General features: G+C 31.6%; 1 protein-coding gene across 4 annotated transcripts in view; it reads right to left on the bottom strand.

The window, feature by feature from the left end:
• LOC145277881 (UDP-N-acetylglucosamine--dolichyl-phosphate N-acetylglucosaminephosphotransferase-like) overlaps nt 1–24,605 on the bottom strand; it is a 63,381-nt gene that overhangs the window by 16,543 nt on the left and 22,233 nt on the right. For all 4 annotated transcript variants that reach the window (XR_013868235.1, XM_080129870.1, XM_080129872.1 and 1 more), the window contains 5 exons: nt 18,311–18,431; nt 14,425–14,638; nt 10,975–11,124; nt 4,964–5,045; nt 2,860–3,048 (listed from right to left, as the gene is read on the bottom strand). Coding sequence is in view for 3 of the 4 variants with exons in the window: in XM_080129870.1 (XP_079985996.1) it covers nt 2,860–3,048; nt 4,964–5,045; nt 10,975–11,124; nt 14,425–14,638; nt 18,311–18,431 (756 nt within the window). In the remaining variant the exon portion in view is untranslated. The remainder of the gene's footprint in view (nt 1–2,859; nt 3,049–4,963; nt 5,046–10,974; nt 11,125–14,424; nt 14,639–18,310; nt 18,432–24,605) is intronic.

The raw sequence follows: 24,605 nt of genomic DNA, 5'->3' as shown, positions 1-24,605 counted from the left end.
GAACTTTGCAAAATAGGGAGCTGGTAAATTCAGCTAATAATATAATAACATGAAAATTGAATCTTCATATAGTGTTATTTGCGTAGTTTTGTTTCAAATTATTATTCTTACTGTCAGTATTTAGTTTTGGACTACGTTTATGCCCTCTACTTATCATCAGCTGTATTGTTCAGTTACAACTTGTTTATTGTGCATGCAACATTTCATATGTACATAAATCCAGTGAATTAGAAATATTTATATAATAGTGAATGCATGTCTGTCTGGCTTGATTAAATAATAATCACGTATGAAACTTTAATTTTATGAGCAAAGAAGAGGAAACTTCATTTTAATAATATCTGATAATAATAAAAAAGGAAGGAAAGCATTTCTTTCACTTTTAATATAGACACAAATATTTGCTGATTATTATCATAATTCAAACAGAATGAAGGAAGAGAGAAAGAGTTTTGTCTTCTTTTTCTTATCGATGCGTTTTGTTTGAATGAATTCATCATCAGCAGCATGATGACGGGCTCCTTGCCCGGACCAATGTGACTCTTCCTCTCCAGAGTTTCCTATCTTCCATCAGTTGCCTCAGATCTTCAGGTTCACAGTTGGCGTTGTGTGCTATTTGTTGGATGTACGTGGATCTAGGCCGTCCTCTGCTTGCGCGTCCGTGTCGTGGAGTCCATAACAATACATCACTCACCAATTCATGCTTGCTCCTCAGACAATGACCGGCAAATTGTAGGCATCTTTCTCTGATGGTATTAGATATGGCAGGTAGATTGCCATAAAGTTGGTAGTTCGTGGGATGATTTTGCCAAGATATATTTAATATTGTTCTTAGCATACGGGTGTATGTGCCATCTAGTTTTCTTTCCAATCTTTTGGTGAGTATCCAGGTTGTAGCACCGTAAACAAGGACAGACTCTACCACTGCCCTGAAGAACTGCCTTTTCAGTTTGTCAGCCAGTCCCGAAGTCCATACTGAATGTAGCCCATCCAATGCGGTCCATGCTTTTGAGATGCGAATTCCGATATCTCTCTCTGTGGAGACTATGTTGCTGCCCAGATACTTAAACTCAGCGATTTCTTTCAGTGTTGATCCAACCAAAGCCTTGATCCCTCCTTTCACATTGAAAGTCATAAACTTTGTCTTATCCACATTTATGTGGAGACCAATGTCATTTGCAGACTTTTCTAACTTACGTAACAGTGTTTGCGCATCAGCAGTGTTGTTCGCGAACAAAGCAATATTGTCTGCGTAATCTGCATCAGTTATGTGTGCTGATTGATGACGTCTGTTTCTGGATTCATTTAGGGTGAAGCCTAGCATGTTGTGTATATCAACAAAGGTGCGAAGTACAAAGTCAAGAGAGACAATGAAAAAAAAAGGGGCAAGAGTATCTCCTTTTAGAACCCCAGTGCGGATGTCGAAAAATTCAGTGTCCCCATCTGGGGACCTGACCATTGCTCGAGTGTGCTCATATAGCATCATGATAGCATTAATGACTTCATTTGGAATGTCATATGCTTTTAATATGCTGGCCATTTTTACTCTATGTATGGAGTCGAATGCTTTGGAGAAATCTACAAAGATCATGACTGCCTGAATGTTTTTTGCTTTGACTCCTTCGATCAGTCTCCTAACAGTAAGTATTTGACTAGTAGTAGAGCGATTCTTTCTAAATCCATTTTGGTTCTTCCTGAGCACTTCTTCGATCTTTGGTTGGATACGGTTGAGAAGCATGGCATTGAATGGATTGGTGTTAAAAAATGATGAGACCATTCCAATATTTTTTCCTGATTCCGATACAATTACTGATTCTGTTCTAAATTCTCAATCCAAATTCTTGTAAAACCTCTAAATATTTAGCTATAGAACTGGTTTGTTTGTTTTTTTATTTTTCGGTGGGTAAAACTCATGTAATATATATATATATTTTTGCAAACATAAAAATTACATTTATGTTGAGATACATAGATTTTAGGTTTAGTTTAAAAATCAATAACTATTTATCATTAACAACAGCAATGGAAAACTGAGTTTTAAAAAACAGCACATATAAACAAATCGTTTTTAGCATAAAAAAATAGGCTTCAATTTTTCTGTTTCTGATACCTCAAAAGTTCTGATTTTTCCGATTTCGATTAATTGTTCCAACACTAGTATTTAACTGCAAAGTGACAATAAGTGATCAAAACTTGGTAATCTATATTATAAATCTCACCTATCTGTTTAAATGTATCTACGTATGTATGTTTGTATGTCTGCCTAAAACTTGTGACGAGATTGGTATAATTTTGAAGCTCAACCCTTTCGACGATAAATATCGAAAAATTGGCCAAAAACATTAATTCCTTTACCCCCAACAAGGCACTTTTCCACAGGGAGGGGTCACTTTTTTCACTGATATTTTCGAAAGTCATCCCCTCTTTTCGATTGACTAGCCTTAATTTAAACCTTCATCACTTCCAGTTTGGCAATGAACACAACAGCAAAGACACTTTTTTTTTTTTTTACATTTCTTTCCTCCTCCGCTGCACGAGTTCAAGCCTGCCTGCCTGTCTACTATCGCTTTTTAAAAAATGTTTTGCTCAACACACACCTCCAAACATCTGGGCAACACCGGGTACCCAGGCTAGTAACAAATAAATAGTGACATAACATTCTAAAAATCGAGAACTGAAACAAACTACAAACAAACATACATATGTTAAGATAGAGAAGCTGTTATTCATTGAGATTTTTAATTTTTAAAATAATTGTAACATTTTATGACATCATTCAACAGTGGAATTCTTAGTGATTAGTCAAAAAAAAAAAGGGAAAAGAAAAGGAAATGAATAAAAAAGCAAAATATTGTTTACTTTGGTAATCGATGACGTGGACATGGGATGAAGTGAAACAATTGTGGCACAGAATAGAGGAAGTTGAAGATTTGTGGGATGAAGAAGAGCAGAAGAGTCTTGCTGAAATGTCCGAGAATTGCCACCACGGCAAATGTCATGCCTGAGAAATAACAGAAAGTGTCACCCACAAATACCTGGGCAGGATACCTGGAATTAGAATGAACCAGAGATTAAGAAGAAATAAATAATAATAAAAAAAAAAAACTACAAAAGAAAATCTAATATTACAACTAAATATTAGAGAAATTATAAAAAAGCAATAAATAGAAATTGTTTGTGCTTTAATTTAAAATATACATTTTTGAAGATTTTACAAAGACAGATAGTTGGCTGTGTTATTGATTGCATCCCTGAAAAAAGAGCAAGCACCATAAATATAGCACAAACTAACTGTACCTATCCTGCGTTGCCCAGGAGTTGTTTTACTTTCATTTTTGTTTTGTTTTTTTTATCTTTTAAATCTCAAATATTTTTTTTACTTTTAAATTTATAAATACAGAGTGTGGATGACAGTCTCGGAAAAAATAACAATAGTTTCAGTTTTTGTGATTTATTCATCTAATATGACTTTGTCAATTTTACTCAATGAACCTGCTTTTGGCTTTGGTGACAACCGTGAGGCAGTATTGTAATTGTCACTCTGTTCCAACAGTTCTGGTGATTCTGTCCTCTAGCTAGCCCTTCATGTTGCAACAAGATATGTTAGTGTCTTCTTCTACCACATCACAGGTGCTATGTGAAACGAAATGTCTGGTGAGGTATAGTCAACATAGTTTTCCAATAACCTGAACTGAGTCTTCCAGCTGGTATGACAGAGTACTGAATATTTTTGCCACATATACAGCCTACTTACAGATTCCTGGTCAAGTCAGGGTTTCACTACTTTCCCTAGAACATGGATTGTGTTCAATTAAAGGTTTTTAGGCAAGAGAGTTGACATGATGCCATCTTCAGTGACAAACTCTAGCATTCTGACATCAGATTGTAGATTGTGTATTTAGTTCTCTGATGTCATCTCCTGAATCTTTCAATTCCGTTCTGACCGTTTCTATCACCCTCCTGTTGAGGCCGAGGCACTCTTAGGCCTTATTTGTCCTTTTGACACAAATTCAAAGAGAACTTTTTGTCATTTCCTCAAATATGAAGATTCAAAATTATCAATCAACAGAAATATAGTCACTATTTTTACGACAAAAGATGCAATTTGCTTGAAGCATTACAAGTAAAAATTTGAAATAACTTAAGAATTAATTAACACTTGTATGCAGTCATGATTGACAGAATGAGAACAATCTACCTCTGTGGATTAAATAAAGGATTCAGTTCGAAATTTCACATAGGTTCTCGAGTTTGACTTAAAGAGTCCCAAAATTCAAAAAGATGCATCTGAAGAAGTTTCGAGGTTACATCAACAAAAAAGTTGCAAAAATAATAACCAATTGAGAAAAATAGTCTGATTAATAAAATAAAATTCTTTTTGAAATTAAAATAATAAATTCATAACAAAAATATTTACACTTAATCAATTTAATTAAACTATCTATATTTTTTAATTAAGATAAAAAAAGTTTTTATATTCGATAGAATATGTTTAAACTTAATCAAAATCAAAGAAATTGCAAATAAAAAAAAAAGTGTTGTTTGGGATGTAAGTCAATTATCTCTAACGTCTGTAAAAAAAAAAAAAAAGGTATTTAATTTTTTTCTCAGGTTGCATATTTTTGCTAATATATCTGACAAACAAACATATTACAGAGTCACTCTCCAAGAGGAAGTAATGCTTTGGTAGATGGTCTTATAATAACAAAGAAGGTACTAGACTACACCCCCCTGCACTCCAAAAATAAATAAACAAAAGGAGGGGGTAATGCCTTGGAGGCTAGTGTTATGACAACAGAACTTTATACTACCCTCTCTGAATTGAGCACTGAAAGATAGTACACCTATTTCAAATAGTAAACTGTACCAAGCATTACAAGATAGTTTTCGTTTCAGACAAACACATACCAAATCATTATTAGTAATAGATGATGCAAAACTCAATATTTATTGAATGACTTACCAGTTATGCCAGAGTAGAAGACCACTTAGAGCTGTATATGGAAACAGGAAGTAAACAGAAAGTTCATGAGGGTCAGGGTCACCTAATAAAAGAAAAAGAAAACATATTGTCAGGTTGAAACAAAAGCAGTAACCTTATTGAATTTGACAATATTTCTGAGATAAGATATTTTTATTTACATTATGAATGAAAAGACAGAAAGGAAAAACAATCAAACACAGGAAGAAATAAAAATTAAATGAGAGACTGACCGGTTTTGTTTGGATCAAATGTCTCCAGAAAATAAATGAAAACTTGAAATCTATTGAAAAATGGCACACCATATGAAGGAAGATATAAAACGGAACTTTTGGCACATGTGTAATTACTTAAAAAAGATATGCAGTGTATGTGAAAAAGACATTAACTGGGAAGAGGAAAAAAAATAAAATAAAACATGGTGTCAATGTATTACAAATAAATAATACTTAATTATGGTTGGAGTTAATAATGCAGTGGTGGTGTATATTGAATTGTTTGAATGCAATTTTTCAAGTTGTTTTGTTAAGGAGAAAACCTTAAGGTTTATGCTAGGTGGTTGATAAGAAAAAAAAATTAGAGCACTTTTGATGCACTTACAGTGTGGGAGAGAAGATTCAGTCTTGAGGAAAATGCAGTTTGTAAGATTCAAAATTATTATTTACATCATCTACATATTAAAATGTAGAAAAAAATGACCATAGCCACGATGACACATGACTATGGTAATTTTTTACACACATTTCACCTTCTATACTTTCTAGCATTCTTCAGGTGACTTTTGTTGTAATTTGCAATTTAAATTTTAAAATTTAACTCTTTATTCAATCAACAGCAACAGACAAGGAAAATAGATCAAAACATAAATAATGTAAAGAGATACAAAATTAGAACTTTTTTCTTCATAATAATAATAGTAATAATAATAATAATCTCTGAGCAGGCCTTTATTTATGCTTCTTTCTCTCAAACCCACCCTCTCTCCCATATTTTCCTTGCCACCTGATTCTACTACCTCAACATCTACTAACACAAGCACTCTCATCCATTTTTCCATGTGACCAAACCAATTAAGTTTCCTGCTGTGCATGTATCTCCCTGTCCATATACTGTCCAGCTTTAATCGTTCTCTGAGGTCTTCAGATCTAAAGCTATATATATTTGTAATAAATCTATAAAAGTGAAGGAAATTGGTTCAAATATGAGATGAATGAAAGTTCTAACATTTCAAGTACATACCAATGTTTTTATTCTTTTCTTTTAATAATTTATAAAATAGAAAGGAGTTTTGTATAAAAGTTGTTCTACTTACGTAGCATTAACTGGGAGTTTTTTTACCCTTGCTTTTATTTTGCCTTTTCTTTCTTAAACTATTCCCCTTTTTTTATAAAATTATTTTTTTGCTCTTAAAATAAATAAATATGCATACAAATTCAAATAATTCAGAATGTGTTTACAATATCGGTAAATTTTCAATGGGTTTAATAATCACATGATTATTGATAATGTAACCATGTGATTGAAATTTAATTTAAATTAACCACACGTGGTCGCTTTCCTATCAAATATTCATCGAAAAATGGTAGGTACAGATAAAATGAATGCCGACGCTCAAAGTGTATAAACATTTTGACCCCTCCCTTTACTTAAAAATTCACCAAAAATCAGGAAATTAACCAATTTTAATGAAAATTGCAGTATTTATCAAATAATGATCGCAGAATATAATGAACTAATTATTTTTTACTTAACTCTTAGTGAAAATATTTTTTGTTTAAACAAAAAATACCTTTACTAAAGTTATGGTTTTCAGTAATAAAGAAAAAACGCAAGAATTTATTTTTGCTTTTTTTATATAAATAAAGCATCGTAATTTGTAACAATAAAAAATAATTTTTACAGTAACATTATGAAAAAAAGCCCCTAAAGTCCATATTAATGAATTCGATATAACTCAAAGAAAAATGAATTCTCGCATACTATTCAGGAAATTAAAGATTCAATTAGATTCCTATTTCAATCACCTAAATTATTTAGGGTGAAATGAGTTTAGGAATTTATAGCCAAACCTAAATATTTTTTTTTTTTTTTGCTTAAAAAAAATAGCATTAATACAGTAAGTTAGGTAAAATTTGCATAGAATGCTCTGCTTTACGGTTGTTGTAAAAATGGAACGGAAATTTGAATTTCGTTCCCTTTTAAATTCAGTACATTTTTACATTACATCCAACTCATCGTTCACATTCGACACGTCAACTTTTATAGCTTTTCGGGTATGCTGGCAAGGTTAGGGGTGTCTATTCCGAAAGCCGTTCTTAACATGGGTAGATTGGTAGGTTTGTCAGAAATTTCGTGAAAAATAGTGAATAATTCCACCCCGTCTTTCCAAGCTTATAACTCCTCGAAAAATCTAACTCAAGCCCTAATTTTTTTTTCAATTAAAGGAGCAAGGACCAAGGTTTCATTATAAAAAAACCCCAGAAACAAACGTGTTTTTTTTTTTTTAAAAAGTTTTAAATTTCGGACTTTACAGGTAAATTTATAAAAAACACTACTTTTTTTGTTTTAAATTTGAATATATTACTTATTGACCTTTTCTCTTCAATTTGTGATATATAAACCTTTGGTGAGTAAATTAATTATTTACTTTTTAATAGACACTTGAAAATGGGGGGGGGGGCGTGAATTTAAAAAAAAAGCGTTTGTCTAAAATATTATATTCGGTTTATTGGAAAGAGCATAAAATTTCACATTGACCCTGAAAATATCGTAAAAATAGAATCAATAGAAAAATTTTGATAGATTTTTAAAGTTTAAAAATTGAAAAATATTGAGTTTGTAAAATTCATTACTGTTTTTTAAAAAATAAAAAAAAAAATATTTCTATTACTTTTAAAACAACTTAAATAGTTTATTTTGGAAGTATAATCCATAAAGAAAATAAACAACCCACTTTTAAAAAAGAAATTACGAGTTTTTTATATTTTATTCGCAATTTCGTGATAGGGGTGTCAAAAATTCCTACAAAAATTCTGATACATCTACTAGATTGGAGTGTTTATTCGTTGTAAACGTACCCGACAACCTATAAATGTCGACATTTCCAATGTGAATGGTAAGCTGGACTTATGTAAAAAATAACAAAAAGATATACCAAACTGACTTTTTCGTTTAAAAATGGAATTATTTCCCTTTCGTTATTAACTTTGTTTTTTTTTTAATTTTTTTTAAAAATAAATAGTTTGTGTTTTATATACATAAAGTACAATTGTTGAATGTTACTGTTTTGATTATATTCGTTTTTTGGGGGGGGGGCACAATTAAAAAATTAAGAAAGATTAAAACAAAGCGAAATTTAAGTTTCCATTCCATTTTTACAACAACCGTAAAACAGCGCATACTCAGCAAGTTTTATCGTAATTTATAAGCATAATGTTGAAACACTAAATCAACATTTTATTTATTTTTTTGCATAATTAATGATGGAAGTATTTTTCTGTTTATTTTCTGAACATCTGTTAAAAAAAAATAATAATTTGTACATTTGTAAAAAAGAATCAAACTTTTCTCTACTTTCACATAACTATTTACAGTGTTCATTTAAAGCATTCATCTGTTCTTTTTATAATAAAAATTCCGTTTTCAAAGAGAAACGTTTACTGCCAAATTTCTTTTAAAAAAAAAAAAGTGCAAGTTTTCCTGAAAAAAAACTTTCACCTCACAATTTATGGTAAAAAATTAATCTTTTTTTGGGGGAAAAAAATAACAACCTTTACTGATTAAAAAAATTGCAAAAAATAATAAACGTAAATAAACAAACAAAATGCAATTTTTCTTGAGGAATGTGTTCCATTTTAACAAACTGAGCCACAGCAATGCGTGGCCGGGTACAGCTAGTTATACATAGGTATTTTATTATATTATCTATAGATATTTTATTATATTATATATAGATATTTTATTATATTAAACATAGATATTTTATTATATGTAGATATTATATTATATATAGACATTTTATTATATTACACAGATATTTTATTATATTATACATAGATATTTTATTATATTACACGTAGATATTTTATTATATATATTTTATTATATTATATATAGTTATTTTATTATATTACACGTAGATATTTTATTATATTATACATAGATATTTTATTATATTATACATAGATATTTGATTATATTATACATAGATATTTTATAATATTACACATAGATATTTGACTATATTACACATAGATTTCTTATTATACATAGATATTTTATTATATTATGCATAGATATTTTATTATATTATACATAGATATTTTATTATATTATACATAGATATTTTATTATATTATGCATAGATATTTTATTATATTATACATAGATATTTTATTATATTATACATAGATATTTTATTATATTATAAATAGATATTTTATTATATTATACATAGATATTTTATTATATTATACATAGATATTTTATTATATTATACATAGATATTTTATTATATTATACATAGATATTTTATTATATTATAAATAGATATTTTATTATATTATACATAGATATTTTATTATATTATACATAGATATTTTATTATATTATACATAGATATTTTATTATATTATGCATAGATATTTTATTATATTATGCATAGATATTTTATTATATTATACATAGATATTTTATTATATTATACATAGATATTTTATTATATTATACATAGATATTTTATTATATTATGCATAGATATTTTATTATATTATACATAGATATTTTATTATATTATAAATAGATATTTTATTATATTATACATAGATATTTTATTATATTATAAATAGATATTTTATTATATTATACATAGATATTTTATTATATTATAAATAGATATTTTATTATATTATACATAGATATTTTATTATATTATACATAGATATTTTATTATATTATAAATAGATATTTTATTATATTATACATAGATATTTTATTATATTATACATAGATATTTTATTATATTATACATAGATATTTTATTATATTATAAATAGATATCCGAATGTTCCATTAAAGGTTTACTTTACCTCTCAAACGTTAGTTAGTAAAAAAATGAAAAACATTAATTTTCCTTTTCTCAATCGACCAATTATGTTTTAGTATATTTGTATTTTGATCTCTAGTCTTATCAGGACAAGAATTCATCTAGTCTCTTTGAATATCAAGCTCAGTGCTGTTACCAAAGGCAACATTACTTAGAGAAGTGCACCATTTCTTGTAGTAGCCAGTGTGAGATAGTAATACCTAAGAGGATTTTACTTGTGCTTCAAATGTTATTTTGAATATTTGATTATGGTTTAAAGAGCACATATGGATGCATGTGAGAAAATCAGCAGCAGCTGAAGAAAAGATGGCTAGCGAAATTATTAGCAGCAGCACGCGTTAGAGCATGTATGCAAATTAGCAAGTGTGAGTGAGCTTTCATCACAAGAAAAAGAGAGAAAACTACATCACATGCTTGAGAGAGAAGCAAGTTGTGCACCAAGCAAGATGGATGTGTGAATACGAGGCCGAGAAGCGCTGGCCGGTGGTGGCAACAGAGACTTTTAAAAAGCACATGTGCATGTGAAAGGACTTTGGAAATAGAATGAAAGGTGTTGTTTTGGAAGAACTACAAATAAATGCATTTCATTTGTAATTAAGAGAATGACTAGTTGGGTTTTTATTTCTTTCCTGTTTTGTTTGTTTGTACCTGCGACGTTTTGTTTGTTTGTACCTGCGACGTTTTGTTTGTTTGTACCTGCGACGTTACATTTGTAGGGAAAAGTATCCTCATTCCAGGTTGTCCTGACAAAACTCTGTACAGAGAGACTGTACAGACTTGACAAGAGTATCTAGTAGGCATAGCAAACGTGAGTGATAACAAAACCTACAACATGATACAAAATACAATTGACCAAATTATTTCAATTAATTAGATGATAAGTACTTACCATGCATGATCTCAATAATGTTAAAAATCAACACTGAAATTGCAATAACCAGAGACTGGCCAACCTCTAAGCCATTAACGCCAGCTAAAATGTTGATAGCGTTAGTTGAAAATACAGCCAGCATTCCCATATAGACATAATAAAGCAAATCTGGAAAAAAAAAAAAAAATAAAATTTACATACACTTAAACAGATGAGAAATTTACTTATTATTACTCCAAAGTTTCTGTTATATTTTGAAGTATGTGTGATTTTTTTTTTTGTAGTAATCTATCGGTGAATATTTTATCATGCAGTGCATAAGCTAAAAGAAAATGGAGAGTTTATTTTTTTAATGCAAGTTTTAAAAATTATATTAATGTTTGTGTTTTCTGTCTGTAAGGAAGCAGTAATTGAATAGTTAGTATTAGAAAGATTGAGTAAGATGGGGTAATAAATGAAGATGCACACGAAAGTCCATTTACAACATTGTGTGAAGACAGTGTTTTAATTTGTTGTTGTGATATATCAAATTAGCTTATATACATTTATGATATCAAAATCATTTTTTATAAAATAGACTAATAATTTTTTTTTTAGTTTTAGATATAATTGCTTATCAGAATGAAGCATTTTTAATATCACCAACAAATCTGAAAGGGAATTCTTTTCATCAATTTTGAAAACAGTTGGTCCATTTAAAGTTATAAATGAGAAATAGCCCTAGGGTAACAAGACAAAATTAAGCAAACCAAATTAAATTGTGGTCAATAATAATGAAAAAAATTCCAAAAGCTGCCAAAGTCAATTAGCGATTTGTCAGACAGATTGTTATTTGGGTCAGACTTTACAAATTTGACAAGATAAATTATAAGTTATATGTAGGTTTTAAGTTTGAAACTTTGATATTTTACACTAATTGATACTTTTATGTTTCAAAATGACAACTCTGAACTAATTGTGATTTCTTATTTATAGGTGTTTAAACTGAGTCATGCGTGAAATGAAGTCTATTGAATGTCACGCAGTGATTCAGTTTTTGTATTTGAAAGGACACACTTTTGATGAAATAAAAGAAATATATGGTAAGTGTGCCTCATCATATGACCTTGTAAAACGCTAAAATCATGAATTCAAACATGGCTGAAAATCTGCAGAAACAGCTACTAGACTTGGGCAACCTCCTCTTCTGTCATTGATTCTGTCAATGAAGTTGAGTCTGCAATTTTGAAAGATCAACATGTGACTATTTGCCAAATAATCCAAAAGGTCAAGATTAGGACAATGTCTGTGGAAACTATAATTCATGACCATTTGCATAAGATGTCTGTCAGATGGATTTCCCAAGTTCTAACATCTTTCCAGAAGCAAGAATATGTTGAGTGCTCGAGGATGAATTTGGAAATGTGCCAAGAAGATGAGTTAAAGTTTTTTGAAAGATGAAACCTGGGTCTATCGCTATAATCCAAAGCCCAATCAATGCAGTAGAAGCACTTGGACTCACCACTTCCAAAGGAGGCAAGGGTGCAGCCCTCCACTGGCAAGGTCATGCTCATAGTCTTCTGTGACCAGGAGAGAGTAGTGATGATTTCCTGTTTCACATTTGCTTTTGAGAAAATTAAGAGAAGATATTAAAATCAGCAAAAATATCCTTCTCTTGCAACACTCGGATTCACAACATGCATGTCACCAGATCAGTAGTACAGTCGTGTGGCTATGAAATTATCTCCCATCCCCCTACTCTCCTGACCTTGCACCCTCTGACTTTTACTTCTCTCCAGCCTCATATATATATGCATGTCTTATCATCTTACAGAATATATAATACGAATCATCATTGTCTAGTCATGGTAGTATCATGGAACCTCTTGACTTACACCATCTCGCTCTTTCCTCCATTGCACCTGGCAGGGCTTCATGAGTGCATTGCAAATCTTTTGATAGTTGCTTGATGTAAATTCCACGTGGTCTCACTACTGAGCAACATCCCTGTTTGGTATCCACAAAAGAAAAACATTGTTGATGATTTCATCCTTAGCTTTCAAGCAATGTCCAACAAATTTGGTTATTTCTCTAATCAAAGCTGAGATTTGAGAAAGGTATCTGTAAAATTGATCTCATGTAGTGCTCTATCCAAATGTTCTCTAATCTTCTAGTGAAAGTTTAGGTGTTACTTCCATATTCATATGATGTAAAGTTGGTTTCAAACAATTCACATTTCATCTTGATAGGAATAGTATAAATATATAGATCAAATTCTTAAATAATCTATCAAATAGACCTTAAAATGTAAATTCATTTTTTACCATTATTTTTAATTTCAGTAATGTTCATTATAAAGGTTTTACAGTAGTGTTAGATTTAACTTATGTAATTTCTTTCAAATTATTATGGAAAAAAAATCTAATTGTGATAAAGTAAGTTTTTGAAAAATTTCTTGTCTCTAAATTTCCAGTGCAAGAAAAGCTCAAACAATGTTGTCAATATTTTGAAACTCTATTAATTATTTTGAAGGTTGCAAATCATTCTTCATTCTTTTCTCTGGTAATTAACCTTAAGATTCCAAATTATTTTTATAACTGAAAATTTTTATTAGTTTAGATTGTTTTCTTTAATGCCGAATTCATATATAATTCTATAGTAAGATAATTATTTATATTTTGAGAATACATTGCTCTTAGAATACACTTCTCTACTGTTGGAAAACGTTGCATTACTCTTAGAACCGCTAGACTCTGGAATTCCATTCCAGGTCCATGCTTCCCTAACTGTACTGACATGCAGAAGTTCAAGTGTAACGTGAACCGACATCTTGCTGCCCAAATCCCAACATAGTGCCCGAGTAGTTGCTGCCCCTGATAGTAGCCCCCTACACCAAAGTGGCAATGTGCCTTGTTTGGGGTGAAAATGTAATAAAAAAAAAAAAGAAAAAAAAAAAAAAAGAAGGAAATTTCAGAGACTACCGACACTATTCAAGAACAGGAAAACAAAGCATCCAGAAAAAGCACCCCACCAGTGACACTACTCAGAGAATACGTTGCTTTCTGGCATTGGTTATCTTCTTCGTTTTTAACATGATTAATTTTCAGCCGCCTTCTAGTAACGATTTGGGAAGAAAATAAAAAGGAGAAATCAGGTTCTGATTTTTAGGAGAATCAGATGGAATAACACAGTTTGAGATGAACTTATAGATACTAGGGCATGACATGACCAGCTGATTAATCAAATGGGATCTCTTTGAGCTCCCATCTAACTGAAATAAAAGTCAAAGTGGTAGCCATCCTAAAGCATCACCTATAACCTACAAGTGGCTCAATTTTCAGGTGGGGTTTATTATTTTAGTCCCTTATCATTGTACACTTAGTTTTAATGGTTAGAATATTTTATACAAGGTTTTATTAAAGTCTTTTTAAAATATATATTTTTAAGAATAAATAAAATAATGTCTAAAAATCAAATTTGTACACTTACGCAAGTCGAGGTCAAATCCAAATATTTCTCGAAATGGCTTTGGAATAATGATTACAGTTTTTCCAAAATTGACGTAATACACCATGAGTAGAGGCAACGAGGCAATGGTTGGAAGCAGAAGTTTGTGGCGCCATCGAAGATCAAGTACATCATCAGCAAATCCCAAGAATATCATACAACATATGGAAAGGAGTGCCGCAATATATTCAATGAACTGGAAAGAAAGGAATAAAATCAAAAAGAAATTATTTTGGTTGAACAGAAATTCAATAATACCTCAATGTTGACGATTCTATCTAGAAGTCATCCATCTTTATATTTGGTGTTTAACAAACAAAAATTACATAAAATGAGAATTTATTTAAAATTTCCATTTTTATGTCATTTATGTAATACAGAACAGATCTAAGATCAAGAAACTGTATTTTATTTTGAGTTTCATACCAAATGATGTAAAAGTATCACTCTGTATAAGAACCAAATATGTCCTAAGATGGAAGACATCTGGGAAGGAGTTGCACAGAGCACTCTCTCCTGTCTTGTTGGAATTTTTTTTTGTACCAATAATAGTGCATCCCCCTGTTTACATTTATTATTTATATTCTGGTTCTTATATTTGATTTTCTGTATTTCGTATCATTTTATGATTCTTAGTTTTGTATATTTTGGGTTTGTACGGAACTCCCTTTAATTTGAAGAAAAGGGAAATGCTAGTTCCTTGATGATGTCACGAGCCCAGCGTGAAATTCGGCCTCTTTTGAAATTCCGTTGACGAGGATATTGGACGTGATTTCATTGCCCAGCGCTGAATATGGAATTTTGACGAGCCTCCTTCAAAGAAGAAAACCCGACAAGAATACCCCGGACATGCGACGAGGCGTACTTCTGAAGACTATTTACGTGGCTACGGTCTGCACGTAATTGGAAGGAGTATAATTTTTTAAAAGGACTTTAAATCGAGAAAAAAAGAAAAAGGCATGTGCCTGACTGGCTTTCAATTTGAGTACGTTCCTAAAATTTATTACATATGAGAGTGTGATTAGGAACAACTATTTTTAATCTTATTATTTTGTTCGTTCATGGATACGACATCTTCATTATAAGAACCAGTGTTATTTTTTTTTCATTATATGTTACCTTTGGCGTTCTTTGTTTTTTGAATTTAATGCTCGCAAAGGGAAAAATTTGCAACTAATTTTATTGTGAATAAAATCTCTTCTTTGTTTTGAAACAAGACCTTTAAATTTTATTCTTTACCCCCTCCCCCTTTTTATTTAATGCTGTTATCTTTTTTTTCCAGGCCATTACTTTCGCGTCGAATTTATCTGAAAGAGGATAAATTTCCGACAGTCTTGACAGGGTACAAAACTGGCTTTGTAATCTAGTAGGAACTGTCTTTGTTTCCTTCTTACAATCTCTTTCTCACAGAAGAGATGCTGCGATTCTATATTTGCTCTATTGTTATTTTCATGGTAGGCGCTTGACTGAGATTTGATCGAGCCTCCCCTCCCTCTTGTAAAACATTCACAAACATCTATAGATACATGAGCTGATGCCCTTTATTAATGTAATAGCATGATTACCTGCTGTTGCTCGGTGAGGGTAGGGTGGTGGGGGGGGCATGTTCAATAAAATAAAAGAGTTAAGTGTGCGTAGCATCTTTCTTTTAAAACTTCTCCTGCTCTACCCCTTCCCCTTTTGCTTTCTCTGTAAACTGGAAAAAAATTATGTTTCTGAATTTTTGAGATGAGGATTGACAATTTGGATGATTCAGACTGCTTTTCTCACAGTGAATGTTATTCTCACACTATTCGTGATGATGTAACAGATAAAGTGCTATGTAAAAGTTCAGTTGTAAGTGACACTGTACTGGAGATTGAAAGTTCAATCTTCAGTGTGGGCGATACTAAAAATACAATTGCGAATTACTTAAGACATCTTCTCAGTCATGGCCGATGGAATGAGAGCATGGATTAAATAAAGGGTTCCGTTCAAATTCCATGTAGATTCCCAGGTTTGACATGACACACCTAAAGAAGGTTGAAGGTTATGCAATGAAAACATTGTTATAACATTTAAGATCAGAACAAAAGTCCAAATAATAATAAGACACAACTTTGCTTCATATAATAAATTAGTACAAATACTTGTTGTAAGATTTATAAAACCGAGACACTCTTAAGTCAGGAAAAGTCAAAGTGTGTGTGTGTGTGTGTGTGTGTGTGTGTGTGTGTGTGCGTGCATGCGTGTTTACAATAATGTATATGGGTATGTCTTGTGTAGTTTTTACTTTTAACTAGACACTCACATCGACAACTTTTCTTTATATAACAGACTAGCAGAGATACCCAACATTGCCTGGAGTTCTGGCTAAAAAAATAGAAGAGTTGAAAAAAATAGTTTTTGTCTCACTCTATGCATCCTCAGCCCAGTTATGTGTTAACTTTGCCAACTGATGACAAGAAAGAAAGAAGATGACTGACTGTTTGATCTAATTACAGTATCCTTTTACAAACATTTACCAGTAAGAATGAAAATTTTGTCTCATGAACTAATTTCGTCCATGTGAATGAACATTAGAGTACTTTATTTTACCATAACCAACTGAGGGTTATACTAAGTCAGGCTATGTACACATCTTTGGTAGTTTTCAAACTTTAGTGGGACAAATAGACAGATAGAAACACGATTTCCTTTATATAAATCCGATTGAAGAAGGATCAATCTGATTTTGACAAAAGTTAAAACTCTGATACAGTCTAACATTACAAGTGAAATTTTCCTTCCGGTGCACTGTGGTGGGTTCCTGACTAGAGTAGGCAATAAATCGATTTGATTGAAAAATAATTTCACTGATTTTGATGACAATAAACATATAGAAAGTGTGGAACATTTGTTGATCCTAATTCAATCCCGGAACATGTTGGCTACTAATTGCGCCCCCCCCCCCCAAGTATAAAAATGTAAAACATTAAATGCATATTCAGTCTTAAGGAGGGTGTAGTTTATAAAGAGAAAATTATGGGTAAAAGTGTTCCTGTGTATGACTAGTGTGTTAGTGGGATTGTTTGTGTTCATAAATATGGGACTTGATGCTTATATCCATCTCGCCAATATGAAACATCAGACCTGAGGTGCATTTTATTTTATAGATGCTAGTTTAGAAAGCAATGTCTTTACATGGCGTTGGGTGTTGAGTAAATCCTTAATTGTTTTAGAAGTTGATTTTTAGGTCAGGTTTAAATTGTTTTTGTAAGGCAATAGAAATGAGATTAGTGGGGAGAACTATATAAGATTTATGTCTTATCAAACTTGTCGATGTTATGGTGTTGTTGCTCTTCTTCTTCTTCTGATAATGATGATGATGATAATGATGATGAGGAGGAGGAGGAAAGTACAAAATGGTTCAAGCATCATAATACTGACTCTTGATATTTTACATTTCATCAATGTAAAGTTTTTTTACATGGAAAAAAATTATTATTATTTAATCACTAGGAGTTCTCACACAGGCTCACTGACAATAACCTGTGATGTTCCCTGAAATCCGAGTGACAACAAGTCTCCCCTGATTTCCAGTGCTCTCCACCTTTTTAAAAAAAAACATTGTAAATGATTTTGCATTATTGCAACAGTCGTTTACCAGTGATTTCTTGTTAGCAACAGCCATTGGTATCTCATAGGAGTTGCCAGTGCTCTCCACACCTTTCCAGTGGAGGTCTGGCTAGTTCTCTCCTTCCTAAGTCCTTTCATCCTCCTTGGCCCTTCATGATCATTTATTGTATCTCCAGCCAAGGCTGTCATTACCATTTTGGAGGGGGGCAGGGGGTGCAGTTACCTGAAAATTTTTACAGTTTTAGTTCTCTTGGTTTATTATAATACATACCTTATGATGAGGGAAGTTTTCAGGATTTTTCTCGGTCAAAAATTGGCTGAATGGAACTGGGATGAAAACAAACATTATGATCAAGAAAACAGTTCCAATTATCACACCTTGAGATTCTGGACTGCAAAAAAAAACAAAAAAAAATTAATGTATTCAAGTGAGAGTGGTTAAAATATTAGGACAAGGATCAACAATCTCTAGCCCTTAATGATTTGACCCCAACAATAGTATTCCTTAATCTGCAAAAGATTTTCTTCAATATAGGGCTATGACAACAGCATATTCTTTTCATTGTTTTGACTCTTGAGTATATATCTGTTAATCTATATATATAAAAATGTAACTCTTGGTTCGTTCGCAATTAATAGTCTAAAAAACCACTGGACGGATGGCTTCCACATTTTGGTATAATATGTTTACTATATCCATGTGTGTTTTTATATATTTCTTTTTAATTATAACATTATACTTAATTTTTCTATGATAAATAGGCGTTTTTCTTTGTACTGATACGCCATTTTTTTTTATTTAGGGACAATTATTTATTACCGCTTCCTGTCACGTGACCAGTGTTACAATTTAGCGGTTTTCCTGCTAGATCTGGAGATTTCGTTTGCAATCTAGCGGGGAATTCTAGAAAATCTGGAGATATTTGGCACCCACACATCCTCAATTTTAGATTAAAAAATAAAGAAAAGCGCTTGAAAATACTTTAAAACATAAAATAAACTCATTCAAGTAAGTAAAAAAAAGTAGCATTTATTGCCTTTGGTAACAATTATTTATTGATCATTTGTTTTGTTTTTCACCTTTTTTCGGCTAACCATTCTTAAATCTCGCTATAAAATCGATTTTTCCAAGTACATTTTAGGTGGGGGGGGGGCATTCCAACCTCCGAAGTTTAGTTTAAAATACGATCTAAGCAACCCTGCTTTATTTAGAAGTATTTAGTCGAAAATTGTAAAAAGCAAGAAACAACAGCAAAAAAAAAAAAAAAAAAAAAAACTTATACCAATACAGTAGAATTTAATTATCTACCAACCTAAATACTTTTAATATGCTAAAACAAAGTTTTTTTGTTTTTATTTTTCTAATTTCAATGTTGCACCATTATTGTGATGTTTAATTTGCAGTATATTTCAATTTAACTTTCATTATAAAAAGTTTGAGTTTATGATTTGTTTCCTACAAAAAAAAAAATACCCTCTCTGAAAAAAACAGGCAAAACTAGCTGATAAAATATGTAAGTCTTCTGGGGAGCTAACCGCTTCAATATAATTCCAGAAACATTTAGTGAGAAAATACGGAACATTTTATATATTGAATATACTATATTTATAATTTTTTTATGGTAGTAAGTTAAAATATGGAGTTGGGGGGGGGGGGTAGCGATTTTTGAAAATTTCAGACGATAAAAGTTAAAAATCTAGCGATTTTCTGGACATTTCTTTCTCCTGATCTCGCGGGTTTTTTTAAATCTCAGTTGCCAACATTGCATCACTAAAAAAACACTACAGGCTTAATGTAAACAGAATGTGTTTACAATATCGGTAAATTTTCAATGAGTTTAATCACATGATTATTGATAATGTAACCATGTGATTGAAATTTAATTTAAATTTTTTTTTTTTTTTTTTTATTACATTTTCACCCCAAACAAGGCACATTGCCATTTTGGTGTAGGGGGCTACTATCAGGGGAAACATCTACTGGGGTACTATGTAGGGATTTGGGCAGCGAGATGTTGGTTCATGTTGCACTTGAACTTATGCATGTCAGTACAGTTGGGGAAGCAGTGACCTGGGATGGAATTCCAAAGTCTAGCAGTTCTGGGGAAGAAACTACTGGAGTAGAAAGATCTTTTACATCTATGGATCTCTACAGTGTGGGGGTGGGATTTTGCAGCTTGTCGGGTCTGTCGAGGGTGTTTACGTCGTGGGGGCACAAGTGCTTGCAGTTCATCAGAGCATTCACCATTATAATACTTGTAGAACAGGCAGAGGGATGCAACGTTTCGACAATGGGACAGAGGCTGAAGCTTAGATGCCAGTTTAGGGCCTATCAGATTTGCGACTCTCTTTTGAACCCTGTCAAGGAGCAAGAGACTAGTAGCCGATGCACCAGCCCAAATATGACAGCAATACTCCATACATGGGTGAATAGTGGCCTTGTAGAGGTACAGGATACTTTCGGGTGTTAGAAGTTTTCTAGCACGGTAGAGAGAGCCCACCTTCCCCGCAGCGGCCCTGGCAATGCTCTCGATGTAATTGTTCCAACTCATGTTTCCTGTGAACGTTAGGCCAAGGAGCTTGAGAGACGTACTCTCAGATAAAGAGTTGTTGGCCATTGCTATAGGTGGTAGAGAAGGTTTCTTGTAATTATTGAATGAAACCAGTTTTGTCTTGGCGGCATTGAACGTGATCATCCATTTTTGTCCCCATTCCACTACTGATTGGAGGTCATCCTCTAGTGTTTCTGCCATTACTTTAGATATATGTTCATTTGTTTTCCTGTCGTGCCTGCTATAGAGTGTGGTGTCATCAGCATATATACCCATCTCAGAGGCAATTTTGTTGGGGAGGTCATTTATGAATATCAGGAACAGCAGAGGTCCAAGGATAGATCCCTGGGGCACTCCCGCATTTATATCATATTGTTTAGATGTACGACCGTCGAGGACAACCTGGACAAAATTAACCATGTGGTCGCTTTCCTATCAAATATTCATCGAAAAATGGTAGGTACACACAAAATGAATGCCGACGCTCAAAATGTATAAACATTTTGACTCCTCCCTTTACTTAAAAATTCACCAAAAATCAGGAAATTAACGAATTCTAATGAAAATTGCAGTATTTTTCAAATAATGAACGCAGAATATAATGAACTAATTATTTTTACTTAACTCTTAGTGAAAATGCTTTATTTTGTTTAAACAAAAAAATACCTTTACTAAAGTTATGGTTTTCAGTAGTAAATAAAAAATGCAAGAATTTATTTTTGCTTTTTTTATATAAATAAAGCATCGTAATTTGTAACAATAAAAAATAATTTTTACAGTAACATTATGAAAAAAGCCCCTAAAGTCCATATTAATGAATTCGATATAACTCAAAGAAAAATGAATTCTCGCATACTATTCAGGAAATTAAAGATTCAATTAGATTCCTATTTCAGTCACCGAAATTATTTAGAGTGAAATGAGTTTAGGAATTAATAGCCAAACCTAAATATTTTTTTTTTTTTTTTTGCTTAAAAAAATAGCATTAATACAGTAAGTTAGGTAAAATTTGCATAGAATGCTCTGCTTTACGGTTGTTGTAAAAATGGAACGGAAATTTGAATTTCGTTCCCTTTTATATTCGGTACATTTTTACATTACGTCCAACTCATCGTTCACATTCGACGTGTCAACTTTTATAGCTTTTCGGGTATTCTGGCAAGGTTAGGGGTGTCTATTCCGAAAGCCGTTCTTAACATGGGTAGATTGGTAGGTTTGTCAGAAATTTCGTGAAAAATAATGAATAATTCCACCCCGTCTTTCCAAGCTTATAACTTCTTAAAAAATGTAACTGAAGCCCTAATTTTTTTCCAATTAAAGGAGCAAGGACCAAGGTTTCATTAAAACAAAAAACAAAAACAAAAAAACAAACGATACGTTTTTTTTAAAAAAAAGGTTTTAACTCCGGACTTTACAGGTAAATTTATAAAAAACACTACTTTTTTTTGTTTTAAATTTGAATATATTATTTATTGACCTTTTCTCTTCAATTTGTGATATATAACACTTTGGTTAATAAATTATTTACTTCTTAATAGACATTTCAAAATGGGAGGCGTGAATTATTCTACCCCCTGTCTTTCCAAGCTTATAACTACTCGAAAAATGTAATTCAAGCCCTAATTTTTTTTTCAATTAAAGGAGCAAGGACCAAGGTTTCATAAAAAAAAAAAAAAAGAAAAAACAAACAACGTGGTTTAAAGAAAAAAGGTTTTAAACTTCGAATTTTACAGGTAAATTTCTAAAAAACACTACTTTTTTGTTTTAAATTTGAATATATTACTTATTGACCTTTTCTCTTCAATTTGTGATATATAAAACTTTGGTGAGTAAATTAATTATTTACTTTTTAATAGACACTTGAAAATGGGGTGGGCGTGAATTAAAAAAAGCGTTTGTCTAAAATATTATATTCGGTTTATTGGAAAGAGCATAAAATTTCACATTGACCCTGAAAATATCGTAAAAATAGAATCAATAGAAAAATTTTGATAGATTTTTAAAGTTTAAAAATTAAAAAAATATTGAGTTCGTAAAATTCATTACTGTTTTTTAAAAAATAAAATATTTCTATTACTTTTAAAACAACTTTAATAGTTTATTTTGGAAGTATAATCCATAAAGAAAATAAACAACCCACTTTTAAAAGAGAAATTACGAGTTTTTTATATTTTATTTGCAGTTTCGTGATAGGGGTGCAAAAATTCCTACAAAAATTCTGATACATCTACTAGATTGGAGTGTTTATTCGTTGTAAACGTACCCGACAACCTATAAATGTTGACATTTCCAATGTGAATGGTAAGCTGGACTTATGTAAAAAATAACAAAAAGATATACCAAACTGACTTTTTCGTTTAAAAATGGAATTATTTCCCTTTTGTTATTAACTTTTTTTTTTTTTTTAATTTTTTTTTAAAATAAATATTTTGTGTTTTATATACATAAAGTACAATTGTTGAATGTTACTGTTTTGATTATATTCGTTTTGGGGGGGGGCACAATTAAAAAATTAAGAAAGATTAAAACGAAGCGAAATTTAAGTTTCCGTTCCATTTTTGCAACAACCGTAAAACAGCGCATACTCAGCAAGTTTTATCGTAATTTATAAGCATAATATTGAAACACTAAATCAACATTTTATTTATTTTTTTGCATAATTAATGATGGAAGTATTTTTCTGTTTATTTTCTTAACATCTGTTAAAAAAATATAAATAATTTGTACATTCCCTTGAAAAAAAAGAATCTAAACTTTTCTCTACTTTCACATGTGTTCCATTTTAACAAACTGAGCCACAGCAACGCGTGGCCGGGTACAGCTAGTATCTTATATGTTTTTATATAGACAGATGTGGTTCTTGGTTTATTAAGTATGTCTAACTGTGTTGGATATATATCCGGGAGTCCAAAGAATGAAAAGAATATTCTGTTGTCACAGCCCTAATAATAAAACATGTCTAAAGGAAGGGTAGCTACTGAAACACACTTTGATATATAGTGGTGATTGCCAATTCTACACAGAAAAAGGTCATCCTTAAAAGAATGCAATGTTCAGTTGTGGGAACGTAAATGGCTCAGCTGCCTTTTTATAAGTCTTGCTGCAGCCTCTGTCCAAATTGCTGCAATGTTGTATCCTTGTGCTTGTTTTTAAAGTACTACAATGGAACGTGTCCTGATGAACTTGTTGATCAAATGCTCCTCTCTTGATGTAAATACATTCAACAAACTTGACAATCAGCTAAATCCTATCCATTTACTGTGGACGTTCCCAAATGTTGGATGACTTTCCACTCTAATAACTTCTTCCCTGGAATGGCTAGCCTGGAATTCCTTCCTTGCTCCCTGTTTCTGTAACTGTACTAACATGCAGAAACTTAAATGCAATGTGAACAAACATCTAGTTGCACAGCTCATCACTTGGGGTAAACCTCCTCCCCCATAAATCTGGTTCCTCATTCACATCTCTGGCAACATTATATCTAAGGCGAGTGCAGAGTTTATACTGTCAGAGATGTGGTTGATTAGGGTACAGTTCTAAATTGAAAGAGAACGGTATAGGAAATACAAGTAACTAATGCAGTGTTGCAAGGCTAATCTGAAGCCCATGAAGGCCCGATCATCTGATTCTAGATTGTGCTTAATTAAGGGAAAAGTGTTATGAATATAGAATCTAAGTCTGAGACCTTACAGCAAAGAGGGAGGTATTAATTCATGTTAAAGCAGAGGGAATTGAGTTAGTTTCACTTCATGCTAGGATATCTAGGGAATTTATGAGATGAAAAGATTCTACATCATCAAGATTAGTTAAAAGTCCATGGATATTTGTGAATGCGAGCCTCATCGGAGGAGGCAAATTGGTTTTGTTTGGGTTGAACATGTTCTTGGCTTTGAATGTTATTTCATTTGATTATTTCAGTTTGGTGGTAGAGTGGGTTAAGCGAAGTAGATCAGTTTGATGCCAAATATGCATATACAAGTAGACTATTAACAAAGTCATTGTTTAATTTATTGC

The sequence above is a fragment of the Euprymna scolopes genome, chromosome 6 (assembly GCF_053919585.1).
Source record: "Euprymna scolopes isolate OS-2025 chromosome 6, ASM5391958v1, whole genome shotgun sequence".
Lineage (NCBI taxonomy): Eukaryota > Metazoa > Mollusca > Cephalopoda > Sepiida > Sepiolidae > Euprymna > Euprymna scolopes.
The sequence above is the reverse complement of the archived record's forward strand: the minus strand, read 5'-3'. Positions and strand labels throughout refer to the sequence as shown.